At 44.0% G+C, this 17312-nt stretch overlaps 1 protein-coding gene across 7 annotated transcripts in view; it reads left to right on the top strand.

Moving 5' to 3' along the window:
• Positions 1-16074, top strand: part of LOC129144202 (tubulin beta-8 chain-like) — a 70441-nt gene extending 54367 nt beyond the window's left edge. For 5 of the 7 annotated variants that reach the window (XM_063812730.1, XM_063812734.1, XM_063812732.1 and 2 more), the window contains 3 exons: positions 185-293; positions 372-482; positions 978-2203. In XM_063812730.1, coding sequence (XP_063668800.1) covers positions 185-293; positions 372-482; positions 978-1828 — 1071 coding nt within the window. In that variant the 3' untranslated portion in view covers positions 1829-2203. Of the gene's footprint in view, positions 1-184; positions 294-371; positions 483-977; positions 2204-14416 lie in introns of those variants that run through there. The other 2 variants (XM_063812731.1, XM_063812733.1) reach the window with 1 other exon arrangement.
• The last annotated feature ends 1238 nt before the right edge of the window (positions 16075-17312 follow it).

Below are 17312 nucleotides of genomic sequence, written 5' to 3'. Positions count from 1 at the left end.
CATTGCGGCCCCTGGGCTCCCTGCCGGGGACGGTGGAATTGGGTGGCTGGCGAGGCGGCTGGGGTAGACCCCAGGGACAGGGCGGCCTAGGGATGGGGGTGCGGATGAGGGTGGGGGTGGGAGAGGGGCTGGGGCATCTCCGTGACTCAGCCCCGGCCTGTCTGGCCCCTCCTGTCTCTTGCAGTTCTGGGAGGTGATCTCTGATGAACATGCCATCGACTCCGCTGGCACCTACCACGGGGACAGCCACCTGCAGCTGGAGCGCATCAACGTGTACTACAATGAGGCCAGCGGTGAGACCCCCGTCCTTCCCCCACCGCCCTCCTGGGAACGTGGCTCTCCCCTCGCTCATGCCCTCCCGCCCCACGCAGGTGGCAGGTACGTGCCCCGCGCTGTGCTCGTGGATCTGGAGCCGGGCACCATGGACTCTGTGCGCTCGGGGCCCTTCGGGCAGGTCTTCAGGCCAGACAACTTCATTTCCGGTGAGCTGCGGGCGAGGACTGGGGTGTGGCTCCTTAGCCAGGGCAGCTCAAAATCCAGGAACGCTCCAAGGTCATCCTGTGGGAACTGTGGCGCCAGGGCCCCTGAACACCCTCCTATCCGCCGAGTCGAGTCGCTCAATCTGCCTCTCCTAAACGGGCTTCGGGAGGAAGGCCCGGGTGTCTCCTCAAGGTGAGGAGCTACTGATGTCCCTGCCGGGAGCTGAGCTGGGGCCGTGGCTACTGCCTTTCCTGAGAATGGGCAGGAGCCACCTGCAGCGAGGTCTGTGAACCTGTCTCAGGTTTGACTCCTGTCTTAATTTCTAACAGGGGAAGCTGCTGTCCTGTAACTCTGGAGGAGGGAGTTTCATTTTCTCCACCTGCAGGGCGAATGGTGCTTTCACCTCACATGTGACACTTGGCCCTTTCTGCATTATGGTGGTGACCACTGATGACCGTATACCTGGCCATCGAGTGACCGGCTGTACTGTCTTACAGGTCAGTGTGGGGCCGGAAACAACTGGGCCAAGGGACGCTACACAGAAGGCGCGGAGCTGATGGAGTCAGTGATGGACGTTGTCAGAAAGGAGGCTGAGAGCTGTGACTGCCTGCAGGGTTTCCAGCTGACCCATTCCCTGGGTGGGGGGACTGGGTCTGGGATGGGTACCCTTCTGCTCAGTAAGATCCGGGAGGAGTACCCAGACAGGATCATAAACACATTCAGCATCCTGCCCTCGCCCAAGGTGTCAGACACCGTGGTGGATCCCTACAACGCCACCCTCTCAGTCCACCAGCTCATAGAAAACGTGGATGAGACCTTTTGCATAGATAACGAAGCGCTATATGACATATGTTCCAGGACCCTAAAACTGCCCACACCCACCTATGGTGACCTGAACCACCTGGTGTCTGCTACCATGAGTGGGGTCACCACATGCCTGCGCTTCCCAGGCCAGCTGAATGCTGACCTGCGGAAGCTGGCCATGAACATGGCCCCATTTCCCCAGCTACATTTCTTCATGCCCGGCTTTGCCCCACTGACCAGCCAGGGCAGCCAGCAGTACCGGGCCTTGACTGTGGCTGAGCTTACCCAGCAGATGTTTGATGCTAAGAACATGATGGCTGCCTGTGACCCCCGTCACGGCCGCTACCTAATGGCAGCTGCCATTTTCAGGGGTCGCATGCCCATGAGGGAGGTGGATGAACAAATGTTCAACATTCAAGATAAGAACAGCAGCTACTTTGCTGACTGGTTCCCCGACAACGTAAAAACAGCCGTCTGTGACATCCCACCCCGGGGGCTAAAAATGTCAACCACCTTCATTGGGAATAATACGGCCATCCAGTAACTCTTCACGTGTGTCTCAGAGCAGTTTACAGCAATGTTCAGGCGCAAGGCCTTCCTCCACTGGTACACGGGCGAGGGCATGGATGAGATGGAATTCACCGAGGCCGAGAGCAACGTGAACGACCTGGTGTCTGAATATCAGCAATATCAGGATGCCACGGCGGAGGAGGAGGAGGATGAGGAGTGTGCTGAGGAGGAGGTGGCCTAGAACTCTCCTTTTCTAGGTAAAGGGGGGAGGCAGTGTGGATTCTTCACTGTGTTGTGACAGCTATGTGTCACTACGCACTTGTTCATTTGTGTCTTCACATCTCCTGCTGCTGCATTTTAAAGCACTTTTATAGTGTGCAGTTTTGACTAATAAAGTGTTCTCACAGCATCTGGTTTCACCTCCATCTTCCATGGGCCCTCTGGCTACTGCTGCCAGATGCACACAGTTGTCCTGCAAGGCGGAAGCTGTCTGGGGTCATCACATGCCCAGGAACAAGCATTCCAGTGGCTCCAGGAGGGCTCGGCATGGGCTGTGGACATGGCAGGCAGGCTTCACGTGAACTTGGGGATGCCCTGGGCCTTGGGCAGCGACATGGTGGAAAACCTGTTCCTGAAGAAAAGCCTTGGCTTATCCCATGTACCAAACTTCTAGGGGACCAGCTGGCCATGTTTCTGGAACTTTAAAAGGGGTCAGTGACCCTGGTGGACAATGTCTCCAAAGTCCCATCTTGGAGTAGGAATGTGGTCAGACAGCTGGCTCTGAACCAGCAATGAAGGGTGGGCAAGTGGGACCCCAGCCACTCCATCACCACGATGGCCTGGGTGTGTTTGTGTGCCCTCATTCTCTTAATGAGGTGGGCATGGGATATCTGGCAGGGACTAGGCAGGAATCGAGCCCAGTGTCTGCTAACATGCACTGAACCCTATGTAGAAGGGGATTAGGTCCTGGGGGTCGTAGATGGCAGTTGCTGGCCCTGTGTGCTCAGGGCAGTCCCTCCAAAGGCACAGATGGGGTTTCTGAACAGGACCTGGGGAGACAGGCAGGTGCTCACAAATGCTGCTTCCCCCAGCTGGCAACCAGTGAGAAAAATGCCTGAGTGGAGGTCTGACCTGCCCCAGTCTGGAGGACTGATGCTCTCTGGAAAGGTGGCTAATGAGTACTGTCTGCTGTCTCCCTGTCCCCCACTCCAAAACTTCAGGGCAAAAATAATCCAAGATTGCCAGGATGATCCTGGTGAGGGTGGCACCTTTGGGGACAGGCCCTTCAGCCTGGCAGAGTCTCCTCCCTAGGCTTCTTGGGGAGCCTGGACTGCAAAAGCCTGCTTTGGGGAAGCTGTCAAATGAGAGCTGTGTGTGTGAGCTGGGTGCTGGGCAGCAAGCACAGACAGTGTTCTTCTCCCTGGCTCTTGTAGAACTTGTCCATGGCCTGTGTGATGGTCTCTTGGTAATTCCCACCCTACCCCCATCACACAGATAACATGAAGCTAGCATAGCCTGGGGGTGGGCAGATGTACAGGTTCTACTCCAGGTCCCCTGGGAATGCCCACCTGCCTCCGACGTGTCAGGGAAAGCAGGTGAGGCCCCTTCTTGTTCTCTGAATGTTGTCAATGGTCTATTGCAGCCAAATGGGAACAGGCAGGCAGGAGAGTGTCTCATCTCGAAAGAAGTGGCTCCTGGAAGCAGCTGGGAGGTGGGAGAGGTTCCCCACACTCCCCCACACACCCCCCACACACCCCCCACACACCCCCCACACTCCCCCACACTCGCCCATACTCCCCCATACTCCCCCATACTCGCCCAGCCTGTTCTAGGAGCAGGAAAAGGGGCCTCTGTGACAGCTCTCCTCAGTGGCTCTCACTCTCTAAGGGGTGTCCTTGCCCAACCCAGGTGTGCACCCATCTGAGATGGTCTTGCATGGACCTGGTTGGGAAGGTTCAGCTGCAGCAACCACTGGAACCTGCCCACACCTGGTGTCTCCACTCATGCGTGGGGCTAGATGTTCCTCCCTCCTGTAGTGGCACAGCCAGACTGGCAGAGGGGGCAAGTCACCACTGCAGTTCCCACCTGGGTCTGAGGGGGGGTCAGGCTTGGTGCCCATGTATTTCCCAATTGCCTGGTTCCATCTGGGGGCTTCATGGACAGGAGTGGTGCTTTTCCAGGCCTTTTTTCCACGTGCCAGCTACAGGCCCAGGTTTCCCGAGTTTCTGGAGCCCCTCTTCCAGCCTGGCAAGCAAGGCGTGTCGTAGGGGAAGGACATCAAGCCTACAGGCAGCAGAGTATGTTCTCTACCCCTGGAGGCCCCTGGTTGTTTACCTCTTTGGGTGAGAGTCGGGTTAGGATCTCAACATTCTTGTAGGACTTCAGAACTGTACAGACAGGGGCCCAGGAGGGAACAGGGGCTGGGACTGGCAGCTAACCAGAGTGGTGGGGGTTGTAGGGCTCAGTTTGGTCTTGCAGGGAATTCAGGGAGGCTTGGATTTGCTGAAGCTCTAGATGAGCTTGGGCTTGGATATGGAAACAGCATAGAGCATGGGCCCTTCTGCATGCTTGACTCTGAGCAGTTGCACCCTGGTGCATTCATAGGTGTTCCCCACCTGGAGTACAGCTGTGGATAGAAGCAGGGAGAGCTGTGGAGGGAAGAGGAGGAGGAGGGAGTCTCAGGGCAGCCCCAGCATCCAGGCAGGGCCTCTGCAAGTGAGATGCAGATCCAGCCTGTTGGGCACTTAGCAGCTGCTTGGTCAGCTGCAGATCACCTGACCTCTGTTCACCAGTAAATGGGGGTTGCAGTAGCACTTACCTTCTGGGTCTCCTGCAGCTTGAAGGGGCAGCACACACCACGTGCTGAGAAAGCACCTAACTCAGGTAAGCTTCTCCAAGAGCACCACATCAGATTAACACCCAACCTGTACAGGACACCATCAAATCTCCCCACCCCTCATTCCAACGGAAGAAAAGGGAGTCTCTGTCTTTGGGGAGCAAGCACAGGCCTATCTATGCAGTGGGCACATGGCCCAGGTGGGGAAAAGGCCCTTGGATATGTGCTGGTTTCACCAACCATCTGTGGGTTGGGTTTGGCCTGGACCCCTGTACCCCAGGAGGCTGGCAGCCCCCTGCATGGGAGACGACTGGGAGGTGGGTGGGAGGGCTGAGCTTTGAGGGAAGCCATTATTTGGCCTCATGGGAAGTGGTGCAGGTGGTTGTTGGTGGCTCAGTTTTGCCGGACCTGGGTCATCAGCCAAGGAGTGAAAATTGCCTTTTTATGAGAAATTGCTAAAAATGATGCAATCTCATAGTTGAAAAGGTGAGTAATGCTGACAGTTGGCTTCACCTGCCCCTTCCCCACAAGTAACTGGTGTTCAGAGGTGGATTTGGTTCCTTCCCAGCCTTTCCCGTTTGCATGTAGCTGTGTGCATGTACTTTTGTGTGTACACACATGTTCCCTGGAGGGGTTACTTTTATTTTTTTATTTGGGGGGATAACTAGTGAGGCAGCCTGACACTTGCTGATCTTGTCTTTTAATTGTGGAGTCCTCTACGGAGTGGGCATCGGGTACTTACTAGCTGGCCTCTGCCAGCTGTTTGGCTGCCCCACTGTCTGCCCTTCACAGACATGCTGGCCACCTGGTGTGACATTCAGCGGCCTTGTTTGCAGCTAGTGTGATGAGACAAGTGGATCCAAGTACATTATAAACTGAAAAAGCACACAACATGCAGAGGGAAAGGATAAATGACCATGTGTGTCCTGCTCTGCTGAAGTCCACATCACATGACTGAGATGACAAACATTTTTTAACCTAACATTTGGGCCCTGAGAAACAGCATCTATGTTTTACTTTTTATTTATAACAGAGTTAGGAGAAATACTACCAGGCTTTCTTTTCCATTTTCCCCAACTCCCACTTTACCCCCTCAAGTTTACCTACCTCAGAGAGAAAGCGGAGCTCGCCTGGTTAATGACAGCCTGAAATTATTTGAGCCAGGTCACTGTGTAAAGGTCATACTGCTTCTGTCTCCTTGTGCATCACTTGCGCAGCTCAGATATTTCATAGCTCCCTGTATACAGGTAGCTGTGTTGCCCTCCTAGCCGCTTTCTTGGTTTGATACATGCCTGAGAGCATGTGGGAGCACTTAAGGTCTAGGCTCATGGGAGGACAGTTCTGCCCACCCCAGCTCATCTCTCCAGCTCAGCCTGCATGCCTGCCTTCCTCCAACTGATTCCAGAGTAGGGGATGGGAGGTCTCACACTGACCTCAAGTTTATATGATTTTTTCCACCTCTGCTTTCCCAGACAGCCCTTGCTGTGGGACTTGTAAGGAGATTTGTGAAGTCAGTATCTACTTTTCTTGTGTGGGAGTTTTATAAATTATTCCCCTGGAGGGGAATAAATGTTGGAGGTACTCCAAACCCCTAACATATAAACATCTAAGCCTGGCCCTTTTTTGGTGGTAAAATATATACAACATAAAACTTACCATTTTAACCATGTTTAAACATACAGTTGAGTGGCATCCAGTATAATGTGTTTTACAACCATCTCCTTTATCCATATCTACAACTTCTTTATCATCCTAAACTGAAACACCAAACCCATAAATAAGTCTTCGAATAGAAGACTGATGCATTTGACTCTATAAAAATTAAAACTTTATAGGCGAGAAAAATGCCTCAAAGTCAAAAGTCAACAGACTGGGGAAACAGATCTGCAACATACATGACAGACAAAAAGCTAATTTGAGTAATATATGTGTATATATATAGCTATATAGCTATTCTAAATTATTAAAAGACCAACAGCCAAATTGAAAAATGGACAAGGGATGTAAAGAAACAGTTCAAAGAAACATGTAGATTTTAAAATATTTGCTAATTATTTACTGTGGTAAAATACGTATAACAGAAAATTTAAGTACATTAAGTATAAATACATTGTTGTGCAACTATCACCACTATCCATTCCAAACCTGTGTTATCATCCCAAAGTGAAACTTTGTATCCACGGAACAATAGCTCCCCTCTCCCTTCCCCCCATCCCCTGGAAACCACATCCTACTTTCTGTGTCTATGAATTTAACTGCTCTAGGTACACTATAAAAGTGGAAAGCATGGAGTATTAGCATTTTTTTGTTTTAATGTTTTCAAGGTTTATGTTGTAGCATGTATTAGAATTTCTTTTTAAGGCTGAATAATATATCATTGTGTGTATTGATCATATTTGCTTATCCATTCATCTGTAGATGGACATTTGGGCTTTTTCTACCGTCTGGCTCTTGTGAATGCTGCTATAAACATGGGTGTGCAAATTCCCACTTTCAGTTTTTTGGGGTATATACCCAGATGTGGGATTACTGGATCATATGGTGATTACTGTTTTCCACAGTGGCTGTGCCATCTTACTTTCCCACCAGCAGTGTGCAGGAGTCCTGACTTCTCCACATCCAGCATTTGCTGTTCTCTGGGGCTTTGTTGTTTTGCTTTGCTGGTGGTGGTGTTTTTGATGGCAGCTATGCTTACATGTGTCAGTTGGTATTGCACTGTGGTTTGGATTTACTTTTTTCTCATGATTAGTGATGTTGAGCACCTTATCCTGTGCTTGCTGGTCATTTGCATATCTTCTTTAGAGAAATGTGTATTCTAAAACCTTTGCTCATGTTTAAATTTGATTGTTTTGTTGTTGTTGCTGAGGTCTTTACATAGCCTGGATATTAATTACTTATCAAATACATAATGTGTGAATATTTTCTTTCTCTTCATGAATTTATTTTCAATCTATTGATTGTATCTTCAGATACATAACAGCTTGTCACTTTGATGAAGTTCTTTTTATGTATTTTTGTTGTTGTTGTTGTCTGTGCTTTCACTGTCATATCCAAGAAATTATTGCCAGATTCTATGTTATGAAACATTTTTCCTATGTTTCTTCTAAGGGTTTTATAGTTTTAGCTCTTACAATTAGATGTTTAGTCCATTTTAAATTAAGTTTTTTATATGGTGTAAAGTAAGGCTCCAACTGTATTGTTTTCCATGTAAATATTCATTCTTAACACCGTTTAAAAATATACTGTCCTTTCCCCACAGTGTTGACTCCCTTGTTAAAAATCATGACTGTGTTTTTTGGTTCTTTATTTCTATTGCATTGGTCTTTATGTCTGTCTCTATGGTGGTACAGCATTGTTTTGGGTACTGAAACATTGCAGTAAGTTTGAAACCAGGAGGTGTTAGTCCTCTAACTTTGTTAGTTTTTAAGATTGATTTGGCTACTTGGGGTTTTTGAGATTTCATCTGAATTTCAGAATAGGTTTTTCTATTTTTGCAAATATTGGAATTTTTATAGTGATTTTATTGAATCTGTAGATAACTATTGATAACAATGGCGTCTTGATGAGGTTTTGTCTTCCAGTCCATAAACACATGATGTCTTTTCATTTATTTGTGTCATCTTTAATACTTTCCTGCAATGTTTATAGTTTTGCTGTACAGGTTTTTCATTTCCTTGGTTAAGTGGGCTTCTAAGTATTTTATTCTTTTGATTCTATCATACATGATACTGTTGTCTTGATTTCTTCTTCAGATAGTTTGTTATTGTAGAAATACAACCGATTTTTGTGTCTTGATTTTGTATCCTGCAGTTTTGCTGAATGTTATTTATTGCATCTGATAGTTTATCTCACAGAAACTAAAAGATTTTTAATATATAAAGTTATGTCATCTGCGAATAGAAAATTTTACTTTTTTAAAAATTGGAATATCTTTTATTATTTTACTTGCCTTATTGTTTTAACTAACTAGAACCTTCAGTACTATATTAAATAGAAGTAGTGAAAGCAGGCATCCTTGATTTTGCTCTTAGGGTAAAAGCTTTCAGCCTTTCATTATAATGTTAGCTGTGTGTTTTTTTAAATATAACCTTATGTTAAGGTGTTTTATTCCTTTTTATATCTTACTAAGTATATTTTATCATGAACGTGGGTTAAATTTTGACAAATGCTTTTTCTTCTTTAAGATGACCACATGAGGTTTTTTCCTTCTTTATGTTAATGTGATATTATGCTGATTTTCATGTGTTGGAACATACTTTTATTTCAGGAGTCAATTATACTCATTCATAGTGTATAATCCTTTTAATGTACTGCTAAATTTGAATTGCTGGTATTTTGTTGAGGATTTTTGCATCAGCATTTGTAAGGGATGTTTGTTTGTAGTTTTCTTATGGTGCCTTTGTCTGACTTGGTGTCGGGGTAATACTGTCCTCGTAGAATAAGTTAGAAAATGTTACCTCCTCTTCAACATTTTGAAAAAGTTTGAGAAAAACTGGTGTTAATTCTGCTTTAAATGTTGGGTAGAATTCAACAGTGAAGCCATCTGGTCCAGGCTTTTCTTTGTTGCTGGGTTTTTGATTACTGATGTCATCTTCTTGCTGAGTCTCCTTGCTGAATAGGTTTATTCAACTTTTCTGATTCAGTCTTAGTAGGTTTTTTGTTTCTAGGAATTTGTTCATTTTATTTAGGTTACTCAATTTTTTAGTGTATAGTTCCTTATGGTACTCTCGTGCATGCTTTTTTTACTCCAAAAATTTGTTAGTAATGTACCCATTTTATTTTTGAGTTTAGTAATTTGAGTATTCCCTTTTTTTCCTTAGTCAATCTAGATAAAATTTTGTCAATTCTGATCTTTTTCAGAGAACAAACTTGGTTTTGTTGATTTTTGATATTGTTTTTCTGTTCTCTATTTCACTTATTTCCACTGCTATCTTTATCATTTTTAAAATTTTGCTAGCTTTTAGTTGTCCCTCTTTTAGTTGTCCCCCTTTTTCCCTCTGTTTTTAGTTCCTTAGGAGTAAAGTTGTTGATTCGGTATCTTATTTTTTATTATCATTTATAGCTATAAATTTTTCCCTTATGGTACTGTTTTTGATGTATCTCTTAACTTTCAGTATTTCATATTTTTAATTTGTCTCTAGATATTTTCTGTTTTCTCTTGTGATTTCTTTTATCCATCCTTGAGTGTTTAATACCTATATTTTTAGACATAAAATGTGAAACCTACAAAATTTTCTTGATTTGTTACAGTTTTATTTGTTGTAAGTTTTTAAGAATTAAATGTGTGTATCAACATTTGTTATGTTCTCATAAACTTTGTAATACATGGAGATTCCTGGTCCACATATATAAGCCTCTACATGAATATTATTTTGAAGCATTTAATTTTCTGTTTTAAGATTTCAAAGGTCTAAATGAAATTGAGATTTTGGTTTCTGAGATGAAATCATGGTAGGTGACTGATAAATGCTTAAAAATTAGCCAAAACTTAAAATTAAGTTAAAGTTTACCTTCAAGATTCAACCTGAATGAGTTGCCCTGTATTGCTGGTAATAAAAAATAAGTCTTTAATGGTATAAAAGCAAACTTCAGAGAATGTCTTTTTTTCCCCCATTGACATCTAAATTAAAAGCTATAAAAAATTTTGATGGCCTTATGCATTTTTTACTTTAGAATTCCAACTTTTTCTGGTTAAAATTTTTCCAAATAGATTCCTGTGTATTTGAAAGACAAATAATTTTTTAGTTGAAATGCTTAAGCAGTTAAATAAGGCCGTGAAACTTTCTTGAACTTGTGGGAATCCATGAGAAAATCTGACATTATGTTCTATTCTCTTGGAAGGTAGAAATATCGTTTGACTTCTGTTTTGCTGACAAGAAATGTGGTCCTGAGCAAGGCTGCCTGGGACAATGACCTCACACATGGAAAACGCTGGAGCCCATCTGTCTCCAATCTGCTGTTTTCCAAAAATTAGGGAAGTTCAGTTTTCCCTTTGATACTCTCTGTTTCTACCAACCCCAATGCCAGGGCTGTCCTGCTTCTACAAGTGACAATGACAAATATAGGCTTGAAGGAAGATGAGCTGATGGCATTCCCAGCTTACTACCACTCCTTGGGGGCCTTATCTCACATACGTGGATTCAATTCATAGACTCAGGTGGGTGAGGATCTATTGTTCAGCTACATTAGAAGTGACTGCTTAAGACTCTGGTGTGTGGTGAAATGAGGCAGAATTTTCTCAATGTAGTGTTGGGAGAATTTTCTCCTCATAATTACCATCTTACTATCACTAAATCATAGCTAAAATAAGGAAATTATTCAAGAAGAAATAGAAATGTAATCTTATGAAGACATAAATTTAGAGATTTGTGGAAAGCCCTTCATAATTTCATGGTGTTCTCTTTGAGCTGGGATTATAGTTAATATTTCATTATAATATATTAGCTGTTCTAGACTTTATGCATTTATGTAAAGTTTTCTTTGTTGTACTTTAAGTTCTGGGATACATGGGCAGAGCATGCAGGTTTGTTCCATAGGTATACACGTGCCATGGTGGTTTGCTGCACCCGTCAACCTGTCATCTACATTAGGTATTTCTCCTAATGCTATTCCTCCCCCAGCCTCCCATCCCCCGACAGGCCCCAGTGTGTTATGTTCCCCTCCCTGTGTCCATGTGTTCTCATTGTTCAACTCCCACTTATGAGTGAGAACATGCAGTGTTTGGTTTTCTTTTCTTCTTTTTCTTTTTCTTTCTTTTTTTTTTTTTTGAGACAAAATTTCACTCTTGTTGCCCAGGTTGGAGTGCAATGGCATGATCTTGGGTTACCGCAACCTCTGCCTCCTGGGTTCAAGCGACTCTCCTGCCTTAGCCTCCCAAGTAGCTAGGATTACAGGCATGTGCCAACATGCCTGGCTAATTGTGTCTATTTTTAGTAGAGACGGGGTTTCTCCATGTTGATCAGGCTGGTCTCAAACTCCTCGCCTCAGGTGATTTGCCCACTTCGGCCTCCCAAAGTTCTGAGACTACAGGCATGAGCCACTGCTCCTGGCCTGGTTTTCTTTTCTTGTGTTAGTTTGCTGAGAATGATGGTTTCCAGCTTCATCCATGTCCCTGGAAAGGACATAAATGTGTAGTATTCCATGGTGTATATGTGCCACATTTTCTTTATCCAGTTTATCATTGATGGGAATTTGGGTTGGTTCCAAGTCTTTGCTATTGTGAACAGTGCTGAAATAAACATACAGTGCATGTGTCTTTATAGTATAATAATTTATAATGCTTTGGGTATATACCCCATAATGGGATTGCTGAACCTTGAGGAATTGTCACACTGTCTTCCATAATGACTGAACTAATTTACACTCCTACCAACAGTGTAAAAGCATTCCTATTTCTCCACAGCCTCATCAGCATCTGTTGTTTCCTGACTTTTTAATAATCGCCATTCTAACTGGTGTGAGATGGTATCTCACTGTGGTTTCGATTTGCATTTATCTAATGACCAGGGATGATTTTTGTGCTTTTTTTCATATGTTTGTTGGCCGCATAAATGTCTTCTTTTGAGAAGTGTCTGTTCGTTTCCTTTGCCCACTTTTTGATGGGGTTGTTTTTTTTCTTGTAAATTTGTTTAAGTTCTTTGTAGATTCTGGATATTAGCCCTTTGTCAGACATATTGCAAAAATTTTCTCCCAATCTGTAGGTTGTCTGTTCACTCTGATGAGTTTATTTTGCTGTGCAGAAGCTCTTTAGTTTAATTAGATCCCATTTGTCAATTTTGGCTTTTGTTCCCATTGCTTTTGGTGTTTTAGTCATAAAGTCTTTGCCCATGCCTATGTCCTGAATGCCATGCCTATGTCCTGAATGGTATTGCCTAGGTTTTCTTCCAGGGTTTTTATGGTTTTAGGTCTTATGTTTAAGTCTTTATTCCATCTTGAGTTATTTTTTTGTATAAGGTATAAGGAAGATGTCCAGTTTCAGTTTTCTGCATATGGCTAGCCAGTTTTCCCAACATGATTTATTAAATAAGGAATCCTTTCCCCATTGCTTGTTTTTGTCAGGTTTGTCAAAGATCAGATGGTTGTATGTGTATGGTCTTATTTCAGAGTTCTCTATTCTGTTTCATTGGTCTATGTGTCTGTTTTTGTACCAGTACCATGCTGTTTTGGTTACTGTAGCCTTATAGTATAGTTCGAAGTTGGGTAGTGTGATGCCTCCAGCTTTGTTCTTTTTGCTTAGAATTGTCTTGGCTATTTGGGCTCTTTTTTGGTTCATGAGAATTGTAAAATAGTTTCTTCTAATTCTGTGAAGAATGTCATTGGTAGTTTAATGGGAATAGCATTGAATTCTTTTATAAATTACTTTGGGCACTATGGCCATTTTCATGAATTAATTCTTCTGTATCCATGAGCATGGAATGCTTCTCCTTTTGTTTGTGTCCTATCTGATTTCTCTGGGCAGTGGTTTGTAGTCCTCCCTGAAGAGGTTCTTCACTTCACTTGTTAGCTGTATTCCTATGTATTTTATTCTCTTTGTAGTAATTGTGAATGAAGTTCATTCATGATTTGGCTCTCTACTTGCCTGTTGTTGGTGTATAGGAATACTAGCGATTTTTGCACATTGATTTTGTATCCTGAGATTCTGTTGATGTGGTTCATCAGCTTAAGAAGCTTTTGGGCTGAGATGATGGGGTTTTCTAGATACAGGATCATGTCATCTGCAAACAAAGATAATTTGACTTCCTCTCTTCCTATTTAAATACCTTTATTTCTTTCTCCTGCCTGATTGCCCTGGCCAGAAATTCCAGTACTATGTTGAATAGGAGTGGTGAGAGAGGCCATCCTTGTCTTGTGCCAGTTCTCAAGGGGAATGCTTCCAGGTTTTGCTCATTCAGTATGATATTGGCTGTGGGTTTGTCATATATGGCTCTTATTATTTTGAGGTGTGATCCTTCAATAGCTAGTTTATTGAGAGTTTTTGACATGAAGGGATGTTGAATTTTATTGAAGGCCTTTTCTGCATCTGTTGAGATAATCGTGTTGTTTTTGTGTTTAATTCTGTTTATGTGAGGAATTACATTTATAGATTCGCCTGTGTTGAACCAACCTTGTATCCCAGGGATGAAGCCATCTTGATCGTGGTGGGTCAAGGTACCCTTATCAGTCTTAGGTTCAGTCTTTTTACATAATCCCATATTTCTTGAAGGTTTTATTCATTCTTTTTTGGTCTTTTTTCTCTATTCTTCTCTGTTCTTTTTTCTCTTTTTCTCTTCCTGTCTTAGACAGATGGTTTTGAAGCTCTGAGATTCTTTCCTCCACTTGGCCTATTCTGCTAGTGATACTTGTGGTTGCATTGTGAAGTTCTCGTGTTGTGTTTCTCACCTCCATCAGGTCAGTTATGTTCCTCTCTAAACTGAATATTCTGGTTATCACCTTCTGTAATTTCTTTTATGATTTTTAGCTTCCTTGCATTAAGTTAGAATGTGCTCCTTTAGCTCAGTGTGGTTTGTTATTACCCACCTCCTAAAGCCTACTTTTGTCAATTCAGCCATCTCAGCCTGGGGTCAGTTCTGTGCCCTTGCTGGGGAGGTGTTGTTGTCATTTAGAGGAGAAGAGGCATTCTGCCTTTTTGAGTTTTCAGCGTTTTTGTGTTATGTTTTCTCATCTTTGTGGGCTTATCTACCTTTGATTTTTGACATTGCTGACCTTTGAATGGGGTTTTTATGGGGTCTTTTTTGTTGATGTTGTTGCTTTCTGTTTGTTTTTAACAGTCAGACCACTCTTCCCTAGGTCTGCTGTGGTTTTCTGGGGGTCCACTCTGGACCCTGGTCACCTCAGTCTCTCCTGCACCTGGAGGTATCACCAGTGAAGGCTGCGAAACAGCAAAGATCGCAGCCTGTTCCTTCCTCTGGAAGCACCAGTCCAAGGAGGTACCGACTTGATGCCAGCTGGAACTCTCCTGTAGGAGGTGTCTGGAGACCCCTGTTGGGAGGTCTTGCCCAGTTAGGAGGAACAGAATCAGGGACTGCTTAAAGAAGCAGTCTGGCTGCCCTTTGGCAGAGCAGGTGTGCTGTGGTGACTGCCAGGAGTCTCCAGAGCCAGCAGGCTGGAAAGGCTCAGTCGGCTGAACTGGGGAGACAGCAGCTACCCCTCTCCCTGGGGACTTCATCCCAGGGAGAAATCAGAGTTCTGTCCATAGAACTCTGGCTGGAGTTGCTAAAATTCCGATGGGGAGGCCCTGTCCGGTGAGGAGGGATGGATTTCGGTCTCACTTAAAGAAGCAGCCTGGCCACGATCAGGCACAGCAGCTGTGCTGTGTTATGGGGGACTCCTCCTGGTCCCTGGTGCCAGCAGGCTAGAGCGGCCAACTCAAACCACAGATAGAGTGGCTGCCCTCCCCCGGGAACTCGGTCCATCTCCGGCTGTCTCCAGCCTGCTGCCATTGGCCAGCTGGAATTCCAAGCCAATGGGACTTGTGAGGTGCTGTGGGAGTGGGGCCTCAGAATGATGTCACTTGGCTCCCTGGATTCAGCCCCCTTCCTAGGGGAATGCACAGATGTATCTCCCGCTTTGCTGGAATTTTCGGGGCAGAGGATGCAAAACTCCTGGGCTTTCACGCATGCCCCAGTGAGCCAGCGAGCATTCCGCCGAGACTCCACACAGCTCTGTGCTTCAGACCCAAGGCCATGGCTGAGCTCACCAGGGGACCTCCTGATCTGCAGGTTGCAAAGATCCGTGGGAGAAGCATGGTTTCCCGGGCAGAGTCGCACAATCACTCACCGCCTCCCTTGGCTGCGAGTAGGGGCTCCCCTAGCTCCGTGCCACACCTGGGTGGGCCATCGCCCCACTTGCTTTTCCTCACTGCCTGTGGGTCGAGCTGTCTGGCTAGTCAGTCCCAATGCAAGAACCTGGATACCTCAACTGAAGGTGCAGAATTCACTCGCAGTTTTCACTGCTCTCCGTGAGAGCCGCAGGCCACAGCTGCTTCTAATAGGACAACTTGGCCCCATCTAAAGTATGATTTCTTAATACATGAGATGTTTTAAATACGTAACAATATTTATCACAAATAATATTTTGTCTCAATGAGATATAAAAATTGCTAATAAATCAATTCTTTTTTGGTTACCACAAAGCTATCTGGAAATGTAACATCTGCCATTTAGAAAATTTTTGTAGAGTTAATAGAACTTTACCTGAAGGGAGGCTGGCAATATGCATCATGATTTCAAATATTGTATTAATTGTTTTGTAATTTTGTGTTTTTTAAAACTAAACTTATTAAATTGGTTGTATATTACTTTAGGTAGCACTATTTGGTGATGAGAGAATAATAATTTGCAAAAATAAGAGTTCCTTATTATAAAAATGTCCTCTGTTTTATATTACTACCACTTCCTCTGAAGGTTTAAAATTGTAATTTTGTAATTAAAATATATATTCACAAATGTGACTTGTCAATGTGAATATTTATAATTTTAGGGTTTTTTTTTTTTTTGCATTTGGTAGGGACAGGGTTTTCTGGTGTCTATTCTTCTTCAAAATAAAAGGTAGAGAGAATGGAATCAGGAAAGGTTAAAACACAAAGGAACACAGTGATGATGATAGAGATTATTCCTTTGCGGCTGGCCAGGGACTAAAAATATCAAGAAGAAACATGATCAATAGAAAACCTGCATGTCCTTGAACATTATAGAATTTTTAATTTCTCTTAAAATTATTCATGATAAAAATCTCTGTACTTTGCACATTTAAGAGAGATAAAATCAGAGGGCAGGGGCCTCCCTGATCCTGATAAGAGTGCCCAAAGCACAAAGGATGTGTCTTTATCTCCTCCCAACTCCACGGCAGAAACAGTTGCTCTGGTTATCTTATCACAGTGATGCACAGAGACATGATGGTCAAAGAGCTTGCACACTTTAAAAAAGAAATGTTGGCTGGGCGTGGTGGCTCACATCTGTTATCCCAGCACTTTGGGAGGCTGAGCCGGTGGATCACGAGGTCGGGAGTTTAAGACCAGCCTAGTCAAAATGGTGAAATCCCGTTTCTACTAAAAATACAAAAATTAGCCAGGCACGGTGGCAGGAACCTGTAATCCCAGTTACTCAGGAGGCTGAGGCAGAGGAATCGCTTGAACCAGGGTGGTGGAGGTTGCAGTGAGCTGAGATCTAGCCACAGCATTCCAGCCTGGGCGACAGAGTGAGACTGTCTCAAAAAAAAAAAAAAAGTTATGTTGAGATTAAAAAAATAAATGACATGATTTGTCTACAGATCTTTATTACTCTACCTCATTTACATTAAATTTATGAACAACTTAAATAATAACACACAGGGCTTTTATTATTATTGTGATAATTTCTTTGTCAACATTATTTTTACCATATTGTATAAACAGCATTGTAAGACCTGTGACTGGTCATTGACAATATATACAATATGTGTATATTTGTACACAGGATCTAGCTCTGTCATTCTTGCTGGAGTGCAGTGGCACAATCACAGATGACTCCAGATTCAAACACCTAAGGTCAAGCCAGTCTCCCACCTCATCCTCCCTAGTGGCTGGGACTACAGGCACATGCCACCACAGTCGGCTGGTTTAAAAAGAAATTGTAGAGACAGGGTCTTGCTATGTTGCCCAGGCTAGTCTTGAGCTCCTGGCCTCAAGTGATCCTCCAACACTGGC

The sequence above is a fragment of the Pan troglodytes genome, chromosome 5, assembly GCF_028858775.2.
Source record: "Pan troglodytes isolate AG18354 chromosome 5, NHGRI_mPanTro3-v2.0_pri, whole genome shotgun sequence".
NCBI classification, from domain to species: Eukaryota; Metazoa; Chordata; class Mammalia; order Primates; family Hominidae; genus Pan; species Pan troglodytes.
Note: the sequence above shows the minus strand (reverse complement) of the source record. Positions and strands in the feature narration are given on the sequence as shown.